Genomic DNA, 20,905 nt, shown 5'->3' with positions numbered 1-20,905 from the left:
AACCGTTGCAATTTGGTGAACTAAAATCATCAAGGAAGTTGCAACTTCAAGTAACCTGCGTGTTAACACCTGTTTGTTTGAACTGTACATGAAGGCAGGAAACCTATTTGTATATACATATCTATTTAAAAAAAATCATTTGGTTGATTTTCCTGTGAAGGAGTTGTACATCCTTTTCCCTTGTACTCATAAAAATATAATTTTTTTTTAGTTAATAAATAAATAAATCAGTTGTGCCACATTGAAGTGTTTGTATTATACAACTTTTAAGTCATTAAATCAAGTACCCTACAATTAGCAAATTTATTAGATGTTGGAAAAATAGGTGGAGCAGGAAGAGCTAAAAACATGACATTCAACACTGAGTAATTCTTTGCAACATTCAGGTGACATCACAGTTTAGGCATGTTGAAGATTCAAGAACATGTCACTGGCTACTAAGAGCAATTAATTGTAAAACAGCTTGTTCTCCACTACTAAAAAATTCCCTCCAAAATAAGATTATAGATAAAGTATGTTAATATATGACAAAAAGCACATCAAGCCATTCCAGCAGCATAAGTTTTCAGGGTCCTACGCAAACTCTGTCTTCCACTAGAAGAGTCTATAGACCACAGACCTATTTCAAGACAGTTTCATACAAAAACCAAATGAGTATTAATTTTTAATTCCTTACAAAGTATTTAAAAAGTTTTTAATTAAAAATATTTCTACGAGCTTTTAATTACTTAAACATGTTCTTTATCACACCAAGAACAAACACGCAAAAGAAAAAACACTGCGAACACTGAAATACCACAGCCTAAGTAGTCTGTCCTCAAAAATCTGCTCTTACCTTTCTCCCAGCTTTCCACTTGACCCAAAAAGGAGGGCAGCCACCATTTTATGGCTGTTGATTAGACTAACAAGTTCCATCTGGTACATCTTTGTGTTACCTGAAGATGCACCTAGGGAGCTTTTGCCCCTAGTGACTTAAGCTATGCAGTGAGGAACACAATGGTGCCTGCAAGCCTTGTCTGGCTTACAAATCTCAGCAGAGACTGCAGCCCTTTTGTAGCAGAGCTGCTTCTGAATGTAGGATGACCTGACTGAATGCAGGGGGCTGACGCCTATGTCACTGAGCCCATTTTCTAATTTGGTTGTCTCAAATAATTCAAAAGTATGGCTTACCAGCATATGTATCTACAATAACTCTCAGGTAACTAAGCTGTGTTGCTGCACACGGGTGACTTGGGATTCAGAGACCTACTTGGCTGTAAGTTATTTGTTTAAAAATGCCAACACCACCACAACCTAAACCTGTCAATTAAACAGAGCATTGTCTTGCTCTTGTTAGTGCTTCTGTGTCGTTAACTTTCTTGAGCATCAGCAGAGTTTGCTGTGCAAGGGGACTTGGGACCACTACTTCTATTGGCACTCTTTGGTAGTAATAAGAGGGGTTAAATGAGACCTTTCAGGTAATAATCAAAAGGAATTACTTCTCCTAACCAGTAACCTCGTACAGCCACGTCGTCCTCCTTTTCTTCCGTTCTTTTACCTGTTGCTGAAGAGTTTACAGTTTGGCCTTAGGAACTGTGGCACTATAAGTGTTCTACTGGCCCAGAGGCTGGAAAATAAGCTCACAGTTGGATGCTGGAATAGGCAAGAGCTGGCATGCTGGTCTGGATTTTCCCTTTCCCAGTAACTTCTTGCAACACCTGACTTTGAGTCATCTCACCTCAGAGGCAGGTGCAGAACCCCAAATGAAGGGTTCAGTGTTGTATTTGGTGCCTGGGATCTAAAAATATCCCAAACCTTTTCCCTTCAGGAGCCACCACCAACTGGATTGGTTGTGGCCAGAAGTGTCAAAACCAGCAGGTGTGTAATGACTCAACCTGTTGTTTCAGTGCTTCCAGAGTCACACCTGCCCACTTGGAAAGAATTATCGGGACTTCTTCTGTTTTGCTTGAAACAGTCATGGGAGAGCTGATAGTGCTGAGCACTGTTAGTAATTTCCTAACCAAGAGGCTGTTTTCAGCAATGAGGAGGCTTAAGCTTAATGGCTTTCTCAATATGCATGAATTTAGGCTTGCAACATCTGTCTGGAGGTGGCTGAACTGCCAGGGTATGGGTTACTCAGCATGGCACGTAAGGCAGTGGCAGCACCCTTCAGTACCCTTCCCCTTGCAGCTGCAAGCCATGCATCGGGTTGAACTGGGAGAGGCCAGTGCGGTCTGTGCTTCTGGGGGTGTATTTCTGAAAACCTGCTGCTCATCTTGTGCTGTTGATTCAAGTGTCTGGTGGCGTTTTAGGAAAAGCCTTGAGCAGCCCAGGAGGAGTGCAGAAGGGTGCGGGCAGACGGGCAGGAGGAGCTAGAACTTGGGCTAGTTGTGCTGCCTGCCTTGGCACACACGGGTCTCAGCTCCAGGGAGCCTGCTGTTAGGCTGCCAAACGGGAAGCTTGATGTGCATTCAGTGCTCGTTTTCACATTGCTGTGATAAGGTGGTTTGAAAAAATACCCTGCACTCTGACGAAGCTAGGAGAGTCCTCTGAGATAACACCACCAAATAAACCTATGTAGTGCTGCATCTCGTAGTAGTGGTGTGTTTATAAACAGCGTCAAAACAGAGAACTGGTTAATAAAGTTTACAAGCCCTTCTCAAACACCCTTATTTTTTTGAGCTTTCACATTGAGAAGAAATGTGCTCTGAAAACACCCTTGCTCTGAAACAGTTTTGGCAGTCCTTTGTGTCATCAAACATCTCATCTACCCCTACTCGACTTTGATCACCACTCTAGGTTTGTCCTATTCTTTTCAAAAAGTATGTAAAGTATCTTTGCTGTTCTTCAAGTCTGCTTCTTATCCTTTGCTACCTTTATTGGCTTCCTCCAGTCTGTGAATTTCACATGCCTGTTCTTCTCCAGCGAAAGGCTTTGCTTTGTTGTCGGACCTTAACATTTGGTTTGCTGAGAGGCAGGATGGGCATCAAAATGCAGTGGCCCGCTTCTGCTGGGAGCCCAACAACCACATGATCCTTTGGCTATGGCCAAATGTTGCCTGAGAGAGGAGTGCCGGTTCACCTGAGGTGACACTGTGCCTGGGGGCCTACCAAGCCATTCAGGTCCATGGGTAGACCCCTTCCAGAGCTTGAGCCAATATCCTGGTCTTGCCCAATTTACTTGCAGAGAGATGCAGCCCAAGTGCTGGGTGCTTTCTGAAAGGTGCCTTAAAAAGGAAAGGACCAAATCCTGGTGGCTTCTGGAAATAAATCCATCCCTGATTCAGTTCCTGCAGTAAATAACTTTCAGAGAATTTAAAGCCAAACTATTCCACCCACAGGACCTGGTGTGTTTTAAATCACGTGATTGAAAACATTTGAGGGGAACTGCTGTTCTATACAACCATATATTTGAACATAAGAAGACTTATCTCAGAAAGTGAGGGTCTGGGGGATGCCATGTAGCGTACCTGCTCCAGGGATTGAGGTTCTCTGGCAAGCCCTGTTGCATCTTAATTCTTCATACCGCTGTGATTTTTCTAAAATGCTATTAATTATCATGATTTTTTCCTCAGAATTTATAACTGAGGGATAGAATTGGCCATGGGAAGAGACAGGGGGAAGAGGAACAGAAGGAACAGATTCAGGAGACAAAACATGGTGCTGCTGGGCAGCAGGTCTCTCTAGGAATGGAAGTCACTGGTGTACATTCAAAGGATTTAAGCATCCAAGAATTTAAGTGGGTACTTAATGTGTTTAATCTAATAAACTTAATTTAAATTTAATATCAACAAGTTGTGAAGACAAATTTCATGCCAGAAGATTAATTCAGAGACAGCTGCTTTCAGAGTGAGCAAATAAAGTTAATTAAATGCTCAGAGAAATCAGATACACCAAACAACTAGTAGGTAACAAATATCTTAAGGATTTGGCACCTTGCAGAGGAAAATGAAGAACTGTTATCATGAGTTACTCAGGCTGCTGGCTGAGAATTAACTTCCTGGGACAAGGGGCAGGAATTTTTGGGTTGCTTCTTTAACCAAGGATTTTGTGTGAGGCAGGAAAATACCCCAGCCTTTACAGACACTGAGAAACTTATACATCAGCCAATATTTTTAGAAGTTAAAAACTCACATGTAATTAAAAAAAAGCAGAAAAAAGGCTTTGGGAAAATATACAAGCTATTAAACAAGAAGTAGGTTTTGCTCTGATTTGTTCTTTACATCTAGCCCTTGGTCAAAAGTTTTGCTAGAAACAATTATTATTAGTTTCCAGAAACATTAGGCTTTGCATGAGGGACTCATGTATTGCTTCTTTTAATACTTAGACACTAACCTCGTTTCATTTATCTGAGGTCATTTTTAAATGACAAGCGATATTAAGAATTGACACAAGAAAAGATATTATTTACTGGCATAGAAAGACCTCCCCAATATCTTTTTATAATCTTTTAGGCCTTGCCACACCTATGCATTTGTACAAGAAAGACCTAATGTATGGGGAAGTTGCTGGGAACCAAAACCCCATTTACCTCGTAGGTCACCAGTACAGATGTGTAGTTGTCCTTACTCATATTTCTGTGCAATAAGGTAATGGAGGTAACAGCACTGAACCCCTGTCAAATACCTACAGCAGTGGGTCAGCAACATGATGCTGGAGCTACCCGTTTTGCACCAGATGAGGGTGTATCCTCTATTTTAAATACATGAATCCTGAAAAATACGATTTGTTTTTAAGTTGCAGAATGATGCTGCAGTTTTCACAGCAGCAGTCCCAATGCCTCCTGTCTTTAGGAGCAGTAGGATTTATTTTCTTTGCAAGCAATCAAGCCAAAGGTCTGCAAAGGTGCCTGTTGATTCTCCTGGGAGTTACCGATTTCACTGCTTTGGTCACCCACTTTCAGTGCCTCAGAGGGGCTGCGTAACATACAATGTGGAGCTGTGCTGCCGTCTGTGCTCATTGCAGTGTTGTAACAGGGAGAGGCAAAGCCAAACCATTTGCCATGGCTCAGGTGGTGGCACAGCATTCCTCTTTTTATGATACCTCTCTTCAGACAGCCTGACACCTGATCTTTTAAAGAAAACTGGAAAAAGAAAAGATAGCGTGGTCCTCTGCGGTGCCTTTCTTCATACCATACACTCTTCTTACTCATGCTAGCTTCAGCAAGTGCAGGGACACAGCTGCCCAAACGGGTCAGATCCTGGGAACCAGCTAAATGTCACCAGGTCCCCAGTGGGTCCAGTATAAGTCCTGTCAAGCCTGAACCTACTGCTGGATTACCGTGGTGGCTAAGGGAGTTTTGGCCACACAGGAGGCAGTGAGAGGAGTCAGGGTTCATGTAACAGCGCTGGGTGGTTTTATGGTGACCCTGTTTCTACCAGAGTCGTTCTTGTAAGGCCACGCACACTGACTTTTTGGCCCAGTTCTGTGGGTAATGTATTGCAGTCCTGCTGTTCCTGGTGGTATAGATTTTGGAGTAACCAGTAACAGATCTCTGTTCACGCTTCACTTTCTGATTTGCTATTATGCGAATGGCACATGCTTTTTGCTCTCACCTAAATAAAAACTTAATGTGGAGACTCAGGTGCAGTGGGAATAGAAACCACAACAGTGGCACACAGTAAGTAAATTCTTTGCTTCCCAAAACAACAGCTTTCATTAAACTAATCCCCCTTTTTTCCATAATCTGTGCTAAGGTAGAAAATTATGCTGCTTTCTTCATTCTTGAAAAAGAAATTCAGATATAACCAGGAGGCCCTTCAAATTTAATAACAAGCATTGGAGGCAGACAAAGAAATACTAAACATTAGGTGCATTCAGGTAAGTGATCTTTCTCTCGTCAAAGAGCTACAGGACTTTAAGAATACATTTAGCTTGCATTTATGGCTTTCAGTAGCAATTACTCAGGGTTGCTTAGTTTCAACCTGAAAAAAATTAGAACAGGTTTTTTAGTAGCTGTGAGAGATACAAAATGAATCCTACTTTTGTGGAAAATAAGCCAATCTGACAATGTCAGAATCACATCGCTGCAAATAACAAGCATGTTATCAGCTTCATGCGTGGATGTAAGTGTACAATGTAAAAAGAGATTCAGTCTGCAAGATTTCCGCTTTCATCATTAGTGGTATTAGCAAGAACATTCATTCTTTAAGGTAATATTTTTTCTCTTAGGAGATTCTTGGGAGCTCCTGCTCTATCTATGAAAAAAGCCCTTCCCTGTAGCGGGGCAAGAATTTATTCTATGCCGTATATTCTTTCAAGGGTATGAAATGACCCGTTGGGAAGTAGATTACTGGGGATGAGCATTTCACACCCCACTAGTAACATCTTCAACACGCAGTGTTCAGATCACGTTACAGGCATCGTGCTCTGCTTTCCACCCACACGGGACTTCTAGCAGCAATACGTAAAAGAATTGATACCACTTTGTTTGTGTAATGAAACATGCCTCCTTCATTTTGGGGGGTTATAAAGAAATACTGTGATTCAAATGGAAGTTCTGTGAATAAAGTTCCTGTTCTCTCTCCTCCTTGCTGAAAGCCATGGTACAGAGCATTTCTTTGTAAGAAGATGTTTTTGGTAGAAATATTATTATTAAAATTATAGTTACACATCTGCTAATCACGGTTCAGCATTCCTGAATTAGAAAATAACAAGAAATGAAGCAAGATGACAGTGATAGCTGATCTTTGTAAAATTCTTTGGAAAACCAAAAAAAAATAAACATGCTGACAACTTAAACTGCAAATGTCCTTGTGACCTGTTACGTCTGATTTACAAAGCGGTTGTACAACATTCCCAGAATTAAAGGGGAAAATGGCTATTATTTCACTAGACTGATAAACATCTGTGTCATGCTGGTGTATGTAGGTCCAAGATGAGTTGATCGGAATCTTTTTTCAGTACTTTGACATTAATGTATGTCTGAAGACGGTATAAATTGATTACGGAGTATGTCAGCCTGTATCTAATGACTGCAGTTTGATAGCAACTCCCAATATGTTAAAATAAGAAGAAAGATTAAATTAAAAAGTTATTAACTTAAAATAAATTAAGTTAAAAAGAGAGAGTGATTGAGAGGGAGAGAAAGAAGACACATGCTAGTCTGACACGGGGGTCTTACTGCATTCGTATTTGCTATGCTTTTGTATTTTATAGTCCATTAACATTATGCAGCGGACATTGCAGAAATACGGAAGCTACGAAAAATTTGAACAGGCCACTGGAGGCAGCTTGCTGACCAAAAGTCGCATCTGGAATCACGTCAGGAAATATATGGTGAAAGAAGGCTGTCTTGGTGAGGTAAGTTGTACACTGGATCAGGAAGGAAACATTTGCCTGTATCTTAGAAATTACACATGGATGGACTTGAGAGACCACTCGGGAGACCTTTCCTCCATAACAACGATATTCCTTACATGACATTTTTCTCATGGTTGTGCCTAGTTTAATTTTTGAACAATTGAAATGATGCAAATTCCTTGTGAATGCTTCAGCCATCTCTCTGAATGTGTTTCCTGATTCATAGATGCTTGTTCTTAAATTCACCTCTTTTGGGAGTACCCTAAACCGACACCCTTCCTTCCCTCCTTTTTTCAGCTACTTGGAGACTAGCGCATTTCCATTTATTCATCAGTTCTGCCATCTGTTCTCTTGTATCAAATTATTTACACCAAAGGAAAGAGTTAAGAAAAGGCCAAGAAAAATAAGCAGCAGCCCAAGAGACTGATTTATAAGAAACACAAATTAAAGTGACATAAGTGAATAAAAACGTCTGAAAGAGGTTGGCTTGTTGAGTTGGTTCAAATGCTGTTTTTTCCTGACTTTAACCATCTAATCTTTTAGAGTCCTGTGCAAAAGTGTGATTTCCTATATGCAGGATTTTAAAAGTCCAGTTTGACTGAGTTACATAGAATTGCTTGCAAGAGTCAGATGAAATTGAATGTATAAAAATAGATTTATTCCAAATGAAAACACTAGCTGACACAGTCCAAGACTTGGATGAGATCACTGACAGTGAACAAGAAGAGTCTGGAATGGGAGATCAAGACATGAAAATTAGTTTCCCAGAAACTGTGTTTAATTAGTAAACATCATATTATTAGAAGAAACCATTAAACTCATCACACCTTTTTGGAAGACTGTAATTTAACACTGGTACCAGACTTTATCTGTGTTTCTGAGAGTGAGGTTATAAAACTGCAGTTTGGGGCAAGCAGAAAAGAATTGTATTTTTGGCCTCAGCCATGCTTTTATCTCCCTTTGTGTTTGTTTTTGTCTTGGTTTATCTTCATGGAAGCAGGATCCTAGACCCTCATCAAATATCTCATGTCCTTCTTAATGAAATGCTTTTTCTGCAAAAATAGGGTTAATACATCATGCTTAGTATGGTCTAAAATATTATGAAAATACTGTCTCCTGTTGGCGAGATGTTAAAGCTAAGTGGCACCTTTGCTTTAAATCTAAATTTGGGATTTACCTATCTTTCCAGCATCTTAAGTAAGAGTTTTATAGGACTGATAGTTTGCTGTTGAACTTGAAGCTGAACAATAGGTTTTGAATACAGGGAAATGTCACGTTCTTGCCTTTGATCCTTTTTCGTTAACTTTGATATTAAAAAAAACCCCTATGTCTCTTGTAGGTACTCTCCCTTGTACTCTTCTGTTTCTTTAGCCATTACATGAAGAGGGAAAAGTGCTTAATCTTCAACGAAGAGTTTCCCTTTTCCCTCCCAGTCACTTGTTTAAAAAGTCTTTTTGAACTCAAATAACAAAATATATCAATATGCATTAATTTCCTTTTCTGGCAGTTTTTGTTTTGATGACCAGTTTTCCAAGAGAAAACAGGAAAACTAGAACTACATTCCTGGTTAAACCCAAACAAAACGATATCAGTATTCTAATAATATTTCAAGTCTGCATCATGTATCAGGAAACAAACTACACAGTGCTTCCCCCGTCATTCATGTGGCTTTAGAATTGCAACTAAAAATGTTTCAGACAGTTAAGTGTATAGATACCTAGTCAGTTTACGTGTGCTTATCTATATTTTTCAGTTCTCAGTAATAGTAAGATAATTAGACACAGTTAAAAAAATGGAATTTTCTCGAATTTACTCTGCATAAGATTGCTCCCCGCCCCCCAGATCTAGTCAGTGTTACCATATAAATTTTTTTCCGTCTCATGTCTGTCTATCTTAACCCTCCTGCTGGGTCCCACTGAAGTCTGAGGTTTTGTCAGCAGCACAGGGGTCTAGGGTAGCTCTGTGGAGTCAGAATTGTCTCTCATAGGTGATTGCGGGTAGCAAGGAAGAGCTGTGAAGGGCAAGGCACCAAAGAGAAATGAAATCATGAAAGGGCCAAAGCAAAAAGTAGGAACAGGAGTGAGAAGAGAGCTCTTTGCTATCTGAACTCTCTCATCTTCAGATTGTGGTCCATCTCACGGAGGACCTGCTATCTCGAGCCTCAATGACAGTGGTGAATGGCCGCCCCACTCTCACTATCAATATCTCCACTGCGCGAGAGCACTGGCTGGAAGGGATGCTGAGACATGAAATTGGTATGAGCATGACATCAGTTCTTCAGGCACAGGGGAGTACTTGCATGCGTTCTTATTTATTTTGCAATGATGGGCCAGGCACTGTACATACACGGAAGGAGGAAGCGTTCCTGTCTAAAGAACCTGTGCTGTAGGTGTGCTGAAGGGAAGAAGAAACATATTTATCACTGCAGCATGCAGTAAAAGGATTCCAAGGGTTCATGTACATTAGCATTTTAGGTCAGATCAGGAGCGAGCTTTTGAAGTGAGTCTACAGCTGCTTCCACTTGCTGCACTGAGATTCACATGCCAAAGGAATCTTGGAGCAGGCAAAGTATAATCCTTTCAGATGATGCTAGCCCAGAGGCTGTGCTCCAGGGCGTACCTTCTGTGTTGTCACTGCTCAGGGACATTTTGCTCATGAGAGCAATTCAGAGCTAGTCTGGAGTAAAAAATAGGGAAATAAAAATAGGGCAACTGTTCAGCCTCAGCACCAACCATTTCACTTTGCAAATCTGCTTCTGTTATGCTGCACTGCTTGCAAATGTAGCATGCTTTAGGTATGAAGAATTTACCCGGCAAATCCTAAACTGTTGTAAGGTTGCCTTTATTTTGCATTAACACGGTTGGCCCAGCCCTGTGGAAAATTTCTAAAACTTTTCAGTGAATCCGTTTTAATGAATTACATTAAAACTGGTTAAACTTGGCTAATGCCTGAAATTCAACTGAAGAATAAGCCCTGCAGTTGTCTCGAACCACTGTTACTCACATTGTAAAGGCACATAGCCTCTTCCAAGGCAGCAGCAGGGCTGTTTAACCACCTTCAAGAGGCAACATTTCTGCCCCCTTTGGTTCTCCTTCCTTCTGTTCGCTGCAATGCCTAGCCTATGCTAGAGACATTCAGCATGTAAGACACACTTGAAAATTCCTTTCCATGGATTTGGGAACTCCAGTCCTGCTGACATTTGTATTCCGTAGGCATTTTTGGGAGTCCTACTTGCAGTCAGCAGGTGAACAGTTGTACCATATATCTACCTCTGACAAAGTTCTCTGTTGTAGACAAGGCTAGAGCTGGCACTTTTCCCAGTGCTCAATTCTGTCTGTTCAGAGTTCTGAAATGTGCATCTCCTTCCATATTTTGTAATTTTTTTTCAATCATTAGATGCTACTGTTCTAAGTCTCATATTCCTTTCTTTTCAGGAACTCATTATTTTCGGGGTTTTAACAACAACAGCCAGCCTTGGTGCAACTGGAACGGACGTAGAAAACATGGGTTAAAACCAATCAACCCTACAGAAGAGGGGCTAGCGAGCATTCACAGTGTCCTGTTCCGCAAAGACCCTTTTCTTTGGAGAGCTGCCCTGCTCTACTACACAGTGTATCAGGCTAGCCAAATGTCCTTCAGTCAGCTTTTCCAGGACGTGGGGAAATTTGTCAAGGACCCCAATACTAGGTGGGATTACTGCGTACGAGCCAAGAGAGGGTGGACTGACACATCACAACCAGGTGGGTTCCCTGCATGTCTTCTCTATTTTTGTACTTCAGAGAGGTTTTCAGAACATGCACAGAGCCCCTTCATCATTTCACACAGTAAAACCTTTGCAAAAGGGAGAAATGGGATTGCACTTTCTGAAATGAGGCAGCATGATTTCTGCTATCGAAAAGAAGGCTGAAAATGCACATCTGTGAGACTTTCAAATGGAATCCGTAATGGAGGGTTTTTTTGGAAATGGGAATGTAAATTGCGAAGCCATAAAAAAGTTCGTACTCAGTTTGACCTTCTTTTACGTTTATTACAAAAGGTGTAATGCTGCTGTGGATATTCAGAGATGCCATCTTCTGTGTTTGATTTCTTTGGCTAGTGGGTTTAGCCTCTTAGTTAGTTTTTGGGAAGGTTTTCAAAGTCTGGGATATAAATACCCAGTTTTTAAAAATAGAATTGTTCTGCTCATAATGGCTTCTGAGAATATGCCTTGAACAAACCCTGACAGAGTCCAGCGTATCTTGATTCCTTTTAGGCTGCTTCAATAAGGATCAGGTATACTTGGATGGCATCCTCCGAATCCTGAGATACAGGGAGTCCATTGATTTCCATCTTCTGACAGCCCTGGGGAAGGTGAGTGGTCTCATTCTTACCAAAGGGTACAGTTTTATTGTTTCAGCAAGCCTGCCTGTAAAGAGCTATGAGTCATTGCGCTGTGGTTTACTTTGATCTAGACCTCTGTTCTGTACAGCACCTTGTATGACACAGTGCAAGTTACAAATATTTTGAGGTCCTAAAAATTTCTACCAGTTTTTCCTCATTCCTCACTTATCAGATTAAGATTTTATGATCATGTTTTTTCACAGACTTTCCTTTCCTCCCTTTACAGGGTACTACTATCTGACTTGCAGTACAAGGGACTGCCTTGGGCAAGCGGGGCAGGTGCTAGATAGGGTGGTGGTCCTAGCAGAAAACAAAAATAACCATTTGATGCTAATGCATCCCCTTCCACCACAGAGTTTTTCATCTCAAATTTCTCTCACTGATGGCACCTCTGATGTTCTTAAAAAAACCGGGTGGGTTTTTTTTTTTTCCCTAAAATACATGGTATTTCTATATTGACAGTACATATTTTATGTCCATTCTAACTGTCATTGCTTTTTTGTTCTCAAAATTATACTAAGAAGTGCAGAAACTTTGTCACACTTCCTAAACCAAATCCTTGGATTGCTAAGTTTCCACAGTTTATAAAGCAGGGCTCATACTCACATAAACTAGGATTCAAATTGACGTTGTTACACTTGCCTTTAGAGCTGGTATACCAATATTTCTGCCTACTTGGCAATCAATGGGTGATAAAGGGAAGTGGCATGTTATAACAGAGGGGTTTGATCCACATTTAAGAAGTTTTGCCTTTAGTGTCAGAAATATCCATACTGGTGAGCAGAGCTATTTAGGTAACTGAACCAAGTTAGGAGGCTTTGAAAATAAAATCTCACTGTCAGATAAGTCTCTGCAACTTTATTCTCCAAAACTTCCTTGTGCTTTAAGCCTGCTTAACTTCACACAGCTTCTGCCTGCTAAATTACTGAACACATACTGTTCCTGTGCTGCTTTATGCATTTCTCTCTTCAGGGAGCCTGAAGAATTGTCAAGCCACCTCAAAAACATATAAGTCATTCCTCATATAATTACAGATCCCACCATAATCCACATGGCAAGGCATCCACATTAAGGGTCTACAAAGCAATTTAATTCTAGCAGTATGATAATTTATAAGTGCTTGACTTTACAACTTATAAAATCAAGGGATCTTAAAGTCTGCTCTGAATGTTTTTGCTGCACACATCTGCAATCAAACTGGAAATTTGTGTATAAGAGCAGTATCTGCTCTCAGCATCACAGATTGGTTGAGGTCTGCAAGGACCTCTCAAGATCATCTAGTCTAACACCCATGCTTCAGCAGGGTGAGCTAGAGTAGGTTGCACAGGATCATGTCCAGTGGGGCTTTGAATATCTCCACTGATGGAGATTCTACAACCTCTCTGGGCAGCCTGTGCCAGTGTTTTACTACCATCAAAAAGTGGTTTGTGTTTGGTCACAGTTTTGTGTGTGGATTGCCTCATGCCCTGCCAGTGGGCACTGCTGAGAAGAGCCTGACTTCCTTGTCATTCCTTCCCATCAGGTGTTTATACACATTGGTAAAATCCCCCTGAGCTTTCCCTTCCCCAGGCTGAACAGTCCCAGCTTCTCAGCCTTTCCTCATAGGAGAGATGCTCCAGTGCCTTAATCATCTTGGTGACCCTTCACTGGACCTGCTCCAATATCTCCAATCTACTCTCAGGAAAAACAGGTTCTGTGAATGTAGAGAAATAGGAAACTTACACTGAGATCTATCCTGTGGTTATTAAGAGTTTATCACTACTCTAAATGGTGATTTATTTGTTTGTTTAGGTTAGAATAGGAGGATCAGGTTGTTCCAAAGGGAGTATTAAGCTCAGCTGCCATGTCTTCCAAGTTAGAATTAAAAGCACAGCATTTATAAACATAGGGAAACTCAGCATTTAGTGTGAAAATTTCATTGCCTTTTGAAAGATTTTCAGTGTTGTATTGTAACAAGTGAGCTCAACTTTCTCAGCATGCATATTTTCATTGCAAATATAATAAAGGTATGAACATAATAGGAAGTGAAAGCAGTCAACTATAATACTGACAACAAATTGCTTCTGTGCTTTAGTGGGTAGTTAACACAGTTGTAAAACCAGAGCACTGCTTTCTCATGTGAATGTATTTAAGACAGAACCGTGCTGAACTTTGTCTTCTGTGCTCATCTGAGTGCTAGAAATAGAACTATAGAATGGTTTGGGTTGGAAGGGACCATAAAGATCATCTAGTTCCAACCCCCTGCCATGGGCAGGGACACCTTCCACTAGCCCAGGTTGCTCCAAGCCCCATCCAGCCTGGCCTTGAACACTGCCAGGGATGGGGCACCCACAGCTTCTCTGGGCAACCTGTGCCAGTGCCTCACCACCCTCACAGTAAAGAATTTCTTCCTAGTATCTAATCTAAAAATACCCTCCTTTTGTTTAAAGACATTACCCCTTGTCCGAACTCTATGGTCCCTTGTAAAAAGTCCCTCTCCAGCTTTCCTGTAGGCCCCCTTTAGGTACCAGAAGCTGCTATAAGGCCTCCCCAGAACTTTTATCTTCTCCAGGCTGAACAACCCCAACCCTCAGCCTGTCTTCGCAGGAGAGGTGCTCCAGCCCCCTGATCATCTTTGTGGCCCTCCTCTGGACTTGCTCCAGCAGGTCTGTGTCTTTATGTGGTGGCCCCAGAGCTGAACACAGCACTCCAGGTGAGGTCTCACAAGAGCAGAGTAGAAGAGGAGAATCACCTCCCTCAACCTGCTGGCTATGCTTCTTTGGATGCAGCCCAGGATAGGGTTGGCTTTCTGGGCTGCAAGCGCACATTGTTGGGCCATGTTGAACTTTTCATCCACCAGTACCCCCAAGTCCCTCTCCTCAGGGCTGCTCTCAATCCATTCTCCACCCAGCCTGTATTGATGCTGGGAGTTGCCCTGAACCAGGTGCAGGACCTTGCACTTGGCCTTGTAGAAGTTCACGAGGTTCGCATGGGCCCACCTCTCAAGGTCCCTCTGGATGGCATCCCTTCCCTCCAGAATGTCAACTGCACCACTGAGCTTGATCTGACTGGTGGAGGCAGCTGTGCCTTGCTGGTGCTTCTGACATTACTTACAGTGTAGAAGAGAGCGGTGCATGGAAACAGAACACGTGCAAGCTGTTTGGCATACCTAGAAGTAACTAAGGAAAGAGCTTGAAGCCTGAGCAAAGATGCTTTTTAGAAGGAGCAGTTTTAAAATTTTACAGGAAAGAATCAAATATGGGAAGCACTGTAAAACATTCATGTAGGAACTGCATGCAAGTAATAATAAAGAGAAATAGAATGCAGGTATTGGGTGCATTTCGATATGGCGTAACCAGAGTTTTAAAAAGCAAAAGCAGCAATATGTCACCTTCTATTGTGTTTCCCAAGAACATGAACACATTACAAAGAGCCTAAGTTAGCCTGGTTTAGCCTCAGTCTTTTTTACCTAGTACAATGATTTTTAGCTGCATGTGGTAATGAGGACAACCTGTTGCCACAGTAGGATGAGGTTATGTTTTTGATCTCAGAATGTCAGCTTTTGTCATTCTTTAGCAATTGCAGGGACTGAGGAAATACATCCCATTCAAAGCATACCTCAGATCACAGATACTTGTTTCTTGGTTGCAGCTGTAACAGAAACCCCTGAACATAAATACAAGGGGGAAAGGGTCCTTTTGCTTTCCTTTGTTTGGGAGCAAAAGAGGTGGAATTTCAACTTGGGACAGGAGGGAAGGTCAATATTTAATCTCATTTGGTGCTGTGTCTCCAGACTGAGAGGAGATGCTAAGATTTTGTATAGCTCCTCTGTAACTACTTCTAAATACATTAATCAGGCATAATGCCACACCATATTCAAACAGCAGTACCTTAGTGACTTGAGTAAACCTGGGCATGGGTGTGTGTTCATTTTGTTAATCAGGATGCATCTTGTCATGACGGCTAGAAAAGCGCATGTACACAGACGAAGATCCCTTCTTTTGGGGGACTTTGTTCCCATTATCAACAGTGATAATGCACCTATCTCTGACTGCCTTTATGGATCAGGTTTAGCATTACACTGTCCTATCTTTCTTACACATGGGTGGATCATTCATGCTCACTTTAATCTTTTCTGAATAGAAACCATCACCTGCTAAGAGAGCAGGCTGTTTCCAGGGAACCCTGACTGTGCAGCACTCAGCTCCTTAGAAGAAATGTGGGGTAAAAAGGTTGGAAGGAGCAGGCTCAGCTCTCGAGCCACCTGGCACAAACCTGCTGTGAGGAAATAGGATGTACCAGTTAGCAAGCACAGCCAGGCTTGTGGGTTTTGCCAGTACATATGCTTCTTTCTGTAGGGTATCCAGAACATGTAGCTTGTAGACAAAGCAGCTACCACAGAATTTTCATCACACTGGATAGCCCCAAGGAGTCCTGCTTTGTGCAGGGAGCTTACATAGCTATCGCACAGCCAAGTATTCATCCTTTCTGGACCATTATTCACAGCATCTTGAGCTACTGCAAGCTCAAGACTTTAAGTCCTAGCTTGTAGAATCATAAGGCTAAAGAGAAAAATCTTGGATTTCATTAGAATAAAATGTAATAGGCCCTGTAGTAGCTGGAAAATGTTGGAGAGTTTCATACCTATACCCAGAAGGCTCTGATGCCAAGAGGCAAAACCAATCTCCACCCTGCTATTGAATGGGAAACAAACAAACAAACAAAAAGAAATTGGGATGCTTAAGGGTTGCCCATGCTGTAGTTAGTTACCAGAAGTGCACTTTAATTTAGCTTTGCATAAGCACATTTGCTAGCGAAAATGAAAACATCAGAGTTAAGTTCAGCTGGCAGCATTCCTTTCCCAAAGCTGGAGCCTGCCTGCTTCCTGTGCCATGCCTGTCCCACACTCCCTTTCTAGTTCCCCAGTCTTTGGCACAGTGTTTCGTCCATTCTCATATCAATATTCCCACCTCTTTGAGAAAAGACTCTGAGAATCACATGCGCTCCATCCTTTCTCTCTCTTTCCTGCAACTGCTGTAGGTCATTCTTATTCAGCTTCCTACGAGTCTGTTCACTGACTGAATCAAAAGCAGAATCAGGAAGTATGGAGGCATTTGCTAAAATTACATTTTTTTGCATCTTCCACTGAGGCACATGGTTACTCATGTTTTCAAAGGATTCTCACAAGCTTTTAAATCCCCCTGCTCTGATATCTTTTCTCACCTACAAGAGAGGATTTAGAGCCACAGCGGAGAAGTAACAGGACTATAGTGGAAAATTAACGCATCTCCTTCCTTACAGATCTCCTATGAGGATGTGGATCGCTTGAAAGGATTAGCTGTGATTGAGAACATGAGAGTACCGCACTTTTTGCAAGACCATGCCCGGTATATGGAGCACTTGGAAAAGATCATGGAAGTCAATGAACTGACTGATGAGGAGCTCCAGGATCTCATAAATTAACAGTATTAGCCCACCATTCACTTACTCTGTGAGGATGTAGAACTGGACTTTGCAGAGCTTGCAAAATGACTTATGAGGGGTGGGACAGGAGGGAAGGGTGGCCAGAATATGTGGTATTCAGAAAAAGCCCCTTTATGTTCTTTGTGCATTGTGATTGTATACTGATTATTATTTTTAAGGGTTTGTGCATTTCTTAAAATTTGGCTTAGGAATTCCTTTGGAGTGATCTGTCCAATCATCTGCTCTGTTCTGTATGCTAGGTATAGTGCTTGACACTGTCTTTTGTAACATACTGCCTTTTCTCACCCAGGTTTAGAGGTGGAGGAAGAAAGGAGAAAGAGGAGAAATTCCCCCTTAGTTCACTTGTGTTTGCCCTGTCTTTGGTCATAGGTTTCACAGTTCAGAGCAATAGAACTGCTGTAGATTATGCTGCATCACTGTCTGTGTAACTTGTTCCTGTTTGTTCATCATTGCGATGAAAAAAGAAAGTTTAAAAACACAGGGCACAGAAGCAGGTCTTTGTGCCATAGGGTCAGAGCTCTGTAATGTTATAAAATGTTTTGTTGTTTTCTTTTTTACTGGGAGACTTAACATTTAAAAAAAAAAAAAAGTATTGCTGTTTTAATGACTGTCAAAGTTATCTCCCTTTATCCCCTCAAAAAGTTACATTGTTCTACATCTTTATCTGTAAAGTATATATTTCAGGAAGCTGAATTCTGGGAAGGGTCTCCCTCCTTTGAGAACAAGCTTAGCATGTCTAGGAAGTACCAACACGGCAGCGTTTTGGAAGAAGGATTGGGCAGAACTGTGATTTCATGACTTATGTGTTTTAAATAAATTCAGGAACACAGGGACATGATTCAGCACAGCAGGCAACACCCACTTCTTCTCTGGGTCACCTGAGCCTACTTTTAAGTCAACTTTTCAAGCAGTACCTCCATGCTACAGCAAGCAAGATCTTGAAGAGCTCATTGAAGAAACAAGATGTGAGTAGGGGGAAAAGACGACTCAAGTGCCCTATTCCTGCATTCCAGGAGATGTGCTGCACTGCTCTGAAGCGACCTTACCTCTGTTATAACTGCTGGTGCTAGATCCAGAAGCAAGAAGAGAAAGCACCTTACTGCAAGGCATGGCTAGCCGCGTCATAAACAGCTTAGATGGTGTGGGAGGACTTACTACATAAACTGCATATTCTGATTCCAGACTATTATGGAATTACCTAGGCAAATTGAGTTTTGCACCTATAAGTATTCTGACCAAGGGTTTTGTTTTAGTAGAAAACATTTTACCAGGGCTCCTCTAAACTCCTGGGAAGCAGCTATGGTAGGAGAGGCTGGGCAGAAACTAGCGAGAGCCTTGGCCAGGGTAACAAGCCTAGTATTGGGTAAGGGGACTAGAGGGAGCCAAGGTTTCCTCCACACCACATCTGCGTGGACTTGAGCCCTGGTATCCCTCCCTCCCCACTTATCCTGTTCTTTAATGAAATGAATGGAATAACCTCCCACCTTATTTTACACCCAGGGCGTTACCAAACATGACGGCAAAGTCTTGAGCACACATTTTCTGATCTATAAGAAAATCTGTGAGGAAAAGCTCTCAGCTGGTTAAGAGGTCTGAAGGTTTTTGGATAACCCCATAAAAGCATCTGCTTTTCAGATAGTACTGCAGGTGCATTTGCAGCAGCTTTCTGGCTGAGTACTTAAAAAAAAAGTGCACAACAAGCATAAATTTACTAAATTTGGTTACATTCAAGGCAGGGACCTGCAGCAGCCTTAATTTTGGATTGCCAGTATTGTTCAGGAGCTGAAAGCGATTCAGCCTCTGTATGCTGAAATAAAAGCCCTTTTTCTCGCCTGCCCCCCTTCAGGCTGGCTAGTTTGAACACTGGTGACTTTGCCTGCCCAGCTTTGGTTTTTGTGTTAGAGCTGCTCCGAGCAGGCACGGTGTTCCAGCAGCCTGACAGGAACCATTTGTAGTCACATACTCGTGTGCTCCAGGTTTTGGTTCCTTTGCCAGAAGCAGCAAGAAAAATCACACGTGGCTGAGGGTGAGTCAAAGACTGCAGTCAAAAGCTGGCTTCGGAGGAAGTTGGGCAGAGATCATTTGGGCTACACCACGGAAGAATCTGGCTTACTTTGCTGACCAAGGGGTACGCAAAAGGGCCAGTCCTTTACGAAAGGGACAACTTTGAACTGATCTTTTTCTTACAGTAGAGACCCCTGCCTTCCTCCAGTGACTTCTATGTAAGCAAAGTGCTTTTCCTTGTCCCCCAGTAATAAAGTCTTATAATCTAAGTGTACATGCACAATGTGTCCTTGAAACCAGGAGGCTGTGCTCGTCACCCTGCTTTGCCACAAAAGGCCATGCTTACAGCCCTTCGTCCAACAGCCAGTTGACTCTTACCATTTTGTAGCCCTACGTACTACTACAGGCCTTTTTACTTTACTTGAAGACCCACGTCCCATTTTCTTCAAAGCAGTAGGTGCCATTAAACTTCTGTCCTTCGTTGTTCTAGAAACAGATTTGCCTTGTGTAAGGTTGGAGTCTGGAAGTGCTCACTGTCAAGTAATACAGTAGCAATTGATGAAGCTGTCAGCTTCTGTTCTCAGCACCACCTTTGTCCCTTCTCCTTTGTAAAAAGTGTTTCAAATTTTGAAGCGTAGCTTTTGTAAATTTTCCCGATTTGTTCCCCCCCTGTGAAGAGGCTGGTTACTAATTCATGATACTGAAGTTCTGTAATAAAGCGTATGGACAGCAGCGCACGTGAGCTGATGTCACTGCTAGTTTCACGATGTCAATGATGCGATGACAGCCTTTCCTAGCAGTCTGGCTTAGTTGCTTTGCTGTGTATCCAAGTCTTACTACTTCTACATTATTCCTATACAGAAACCTGGTTAACATTGGAAAAGCCTCCCTGTTTCACCAGACAAGTTTTAAAAGGCATTTTATACAACTTTTGCAAATAAAGGTAAATCAAAGAGTGGCAGAGACGAGTACTGAAGTGTTATATCATGTTGCATGAGAGCGTTACGTCTCTTTTGATGGCATTGGCTCTATGGCTGGGCAGACATCACAAGCTGTGCATGGAAGAGGTGGCTTTCTGATGCAGTTTTGAAAAACATCGCTCGGGGTTGGAGTCATGAAGGATCTGTTGAAGGCTTACACTGGGTGAAACTCCCTCTGCTCGGTCAGAAGGCCTGGCTGCTCATGAGAAAACTACACACCCTCCCTTCTTCCAGGATATGGTCTGAGGCATCATTGGAGCCACTTTGCTGCAATGGGTATCTCAGCACCATCCATGTGGGAAAAAGCAACTGCAAATGTTCTGCTTTAACATTTTGGTCCACCCCCTGCCTCCCCCTGCTGATTCATTTCAGGGTTTCTTGTCCCCTCTCATTATAAAATATGCTTGCTTATCTCCAGGGAGTCCTCTCATCTCCTTATGGTTCAGCTCCCTCACGTATAAGGATAACATTTAAGAATTGTGGGTTCTTTTTAATGGAAATACTTTAAAAGTCATTAGCTGATGTGCCTTGCAAGACAGTTTATTATTGCATTACATTCCCCCTCCCTTGCTAGCTAGTTCAGAAAACTCAGCCTGAAATCTCCCCCCTCTTCAGGCTCCTGAATCACCACAGTTCTCCCTTGCCCAGTGCATCCCAGTTACCCTCTCCACAGCATCAGCAGCATGAAACATAATGCTTGAGCTGTGCTGGGCAGGTATATTTCAGTACTGACTAAATACCACATTTGTTGCAGGTGATCTGCGGGACTACTGCAATTCTGAGATCTTTTCCAGCGCT

The 20,905-nt window shown here is 42.1% G+C and overlaps 1 protein-coding gene across 4 annotated transcripts in view; it reads left to right on the top strand.

The window, feature by feature from the left end:
- The window catches only part of KIAA0895 (KIAA0895 ortholog), a 31,132-nt gene extending 11,040 nt beyond the window's left edge, over positions 1-20,092 (top strand). For 2 of the 4 annotated variants that reach the window (XM_037385761.1, XM_037385760.1), the window contains 5 exons: positions 7,137-7,280; positions 9,403-9,535; positions 10,715-11,020; positions 11,533-11,630; positions 16,941-20,092. In XM_037385761.1, the coding sequence (XP_037241658.1) occupies positions 7,137-7,280; positions 9,403-9,535; positions 10,715-11,020; positions 11,533-11,630; positions 16,941-17,102 (843 nt within the window). In that variant the 3' untranslated portion in view covers positions 17,103-20,092. Of the gene's footprint in view, positions 1-5,427; positions 5,599-7,136; positions 7,281-9,402; positions 9,536-10,714; positions 11,021-11,532; positions 11,631-16,940 lie in introns of those variants that run through there. The other 2 variants (XM_037385763.1, XM_037385762.1) reach the window with 2 other exon arrangements.
- The last annotated feature ends 813 nt before the right edge of the window (positions 20,093-20,905 follow it).

The sequence above is a fragment of the Falco rusticolus genome, chromosome 4 (genome assembly GCF_015220075.1).
Source record: "Falco rusticolus isolate bFalRus1 chromosome 4, bFalRus1.pri, whole genome shotgun sequence".
Taxonomy (NCBI): domain Eukaryota; kingdom Metazoa; phylum Chordata; class Aves; order Falconiformes; family Falconidae; genus Falco; species Falco rusticolus.
This window is presented reverse-complemented; position numbering and strand designations above follow the sequence as displayed.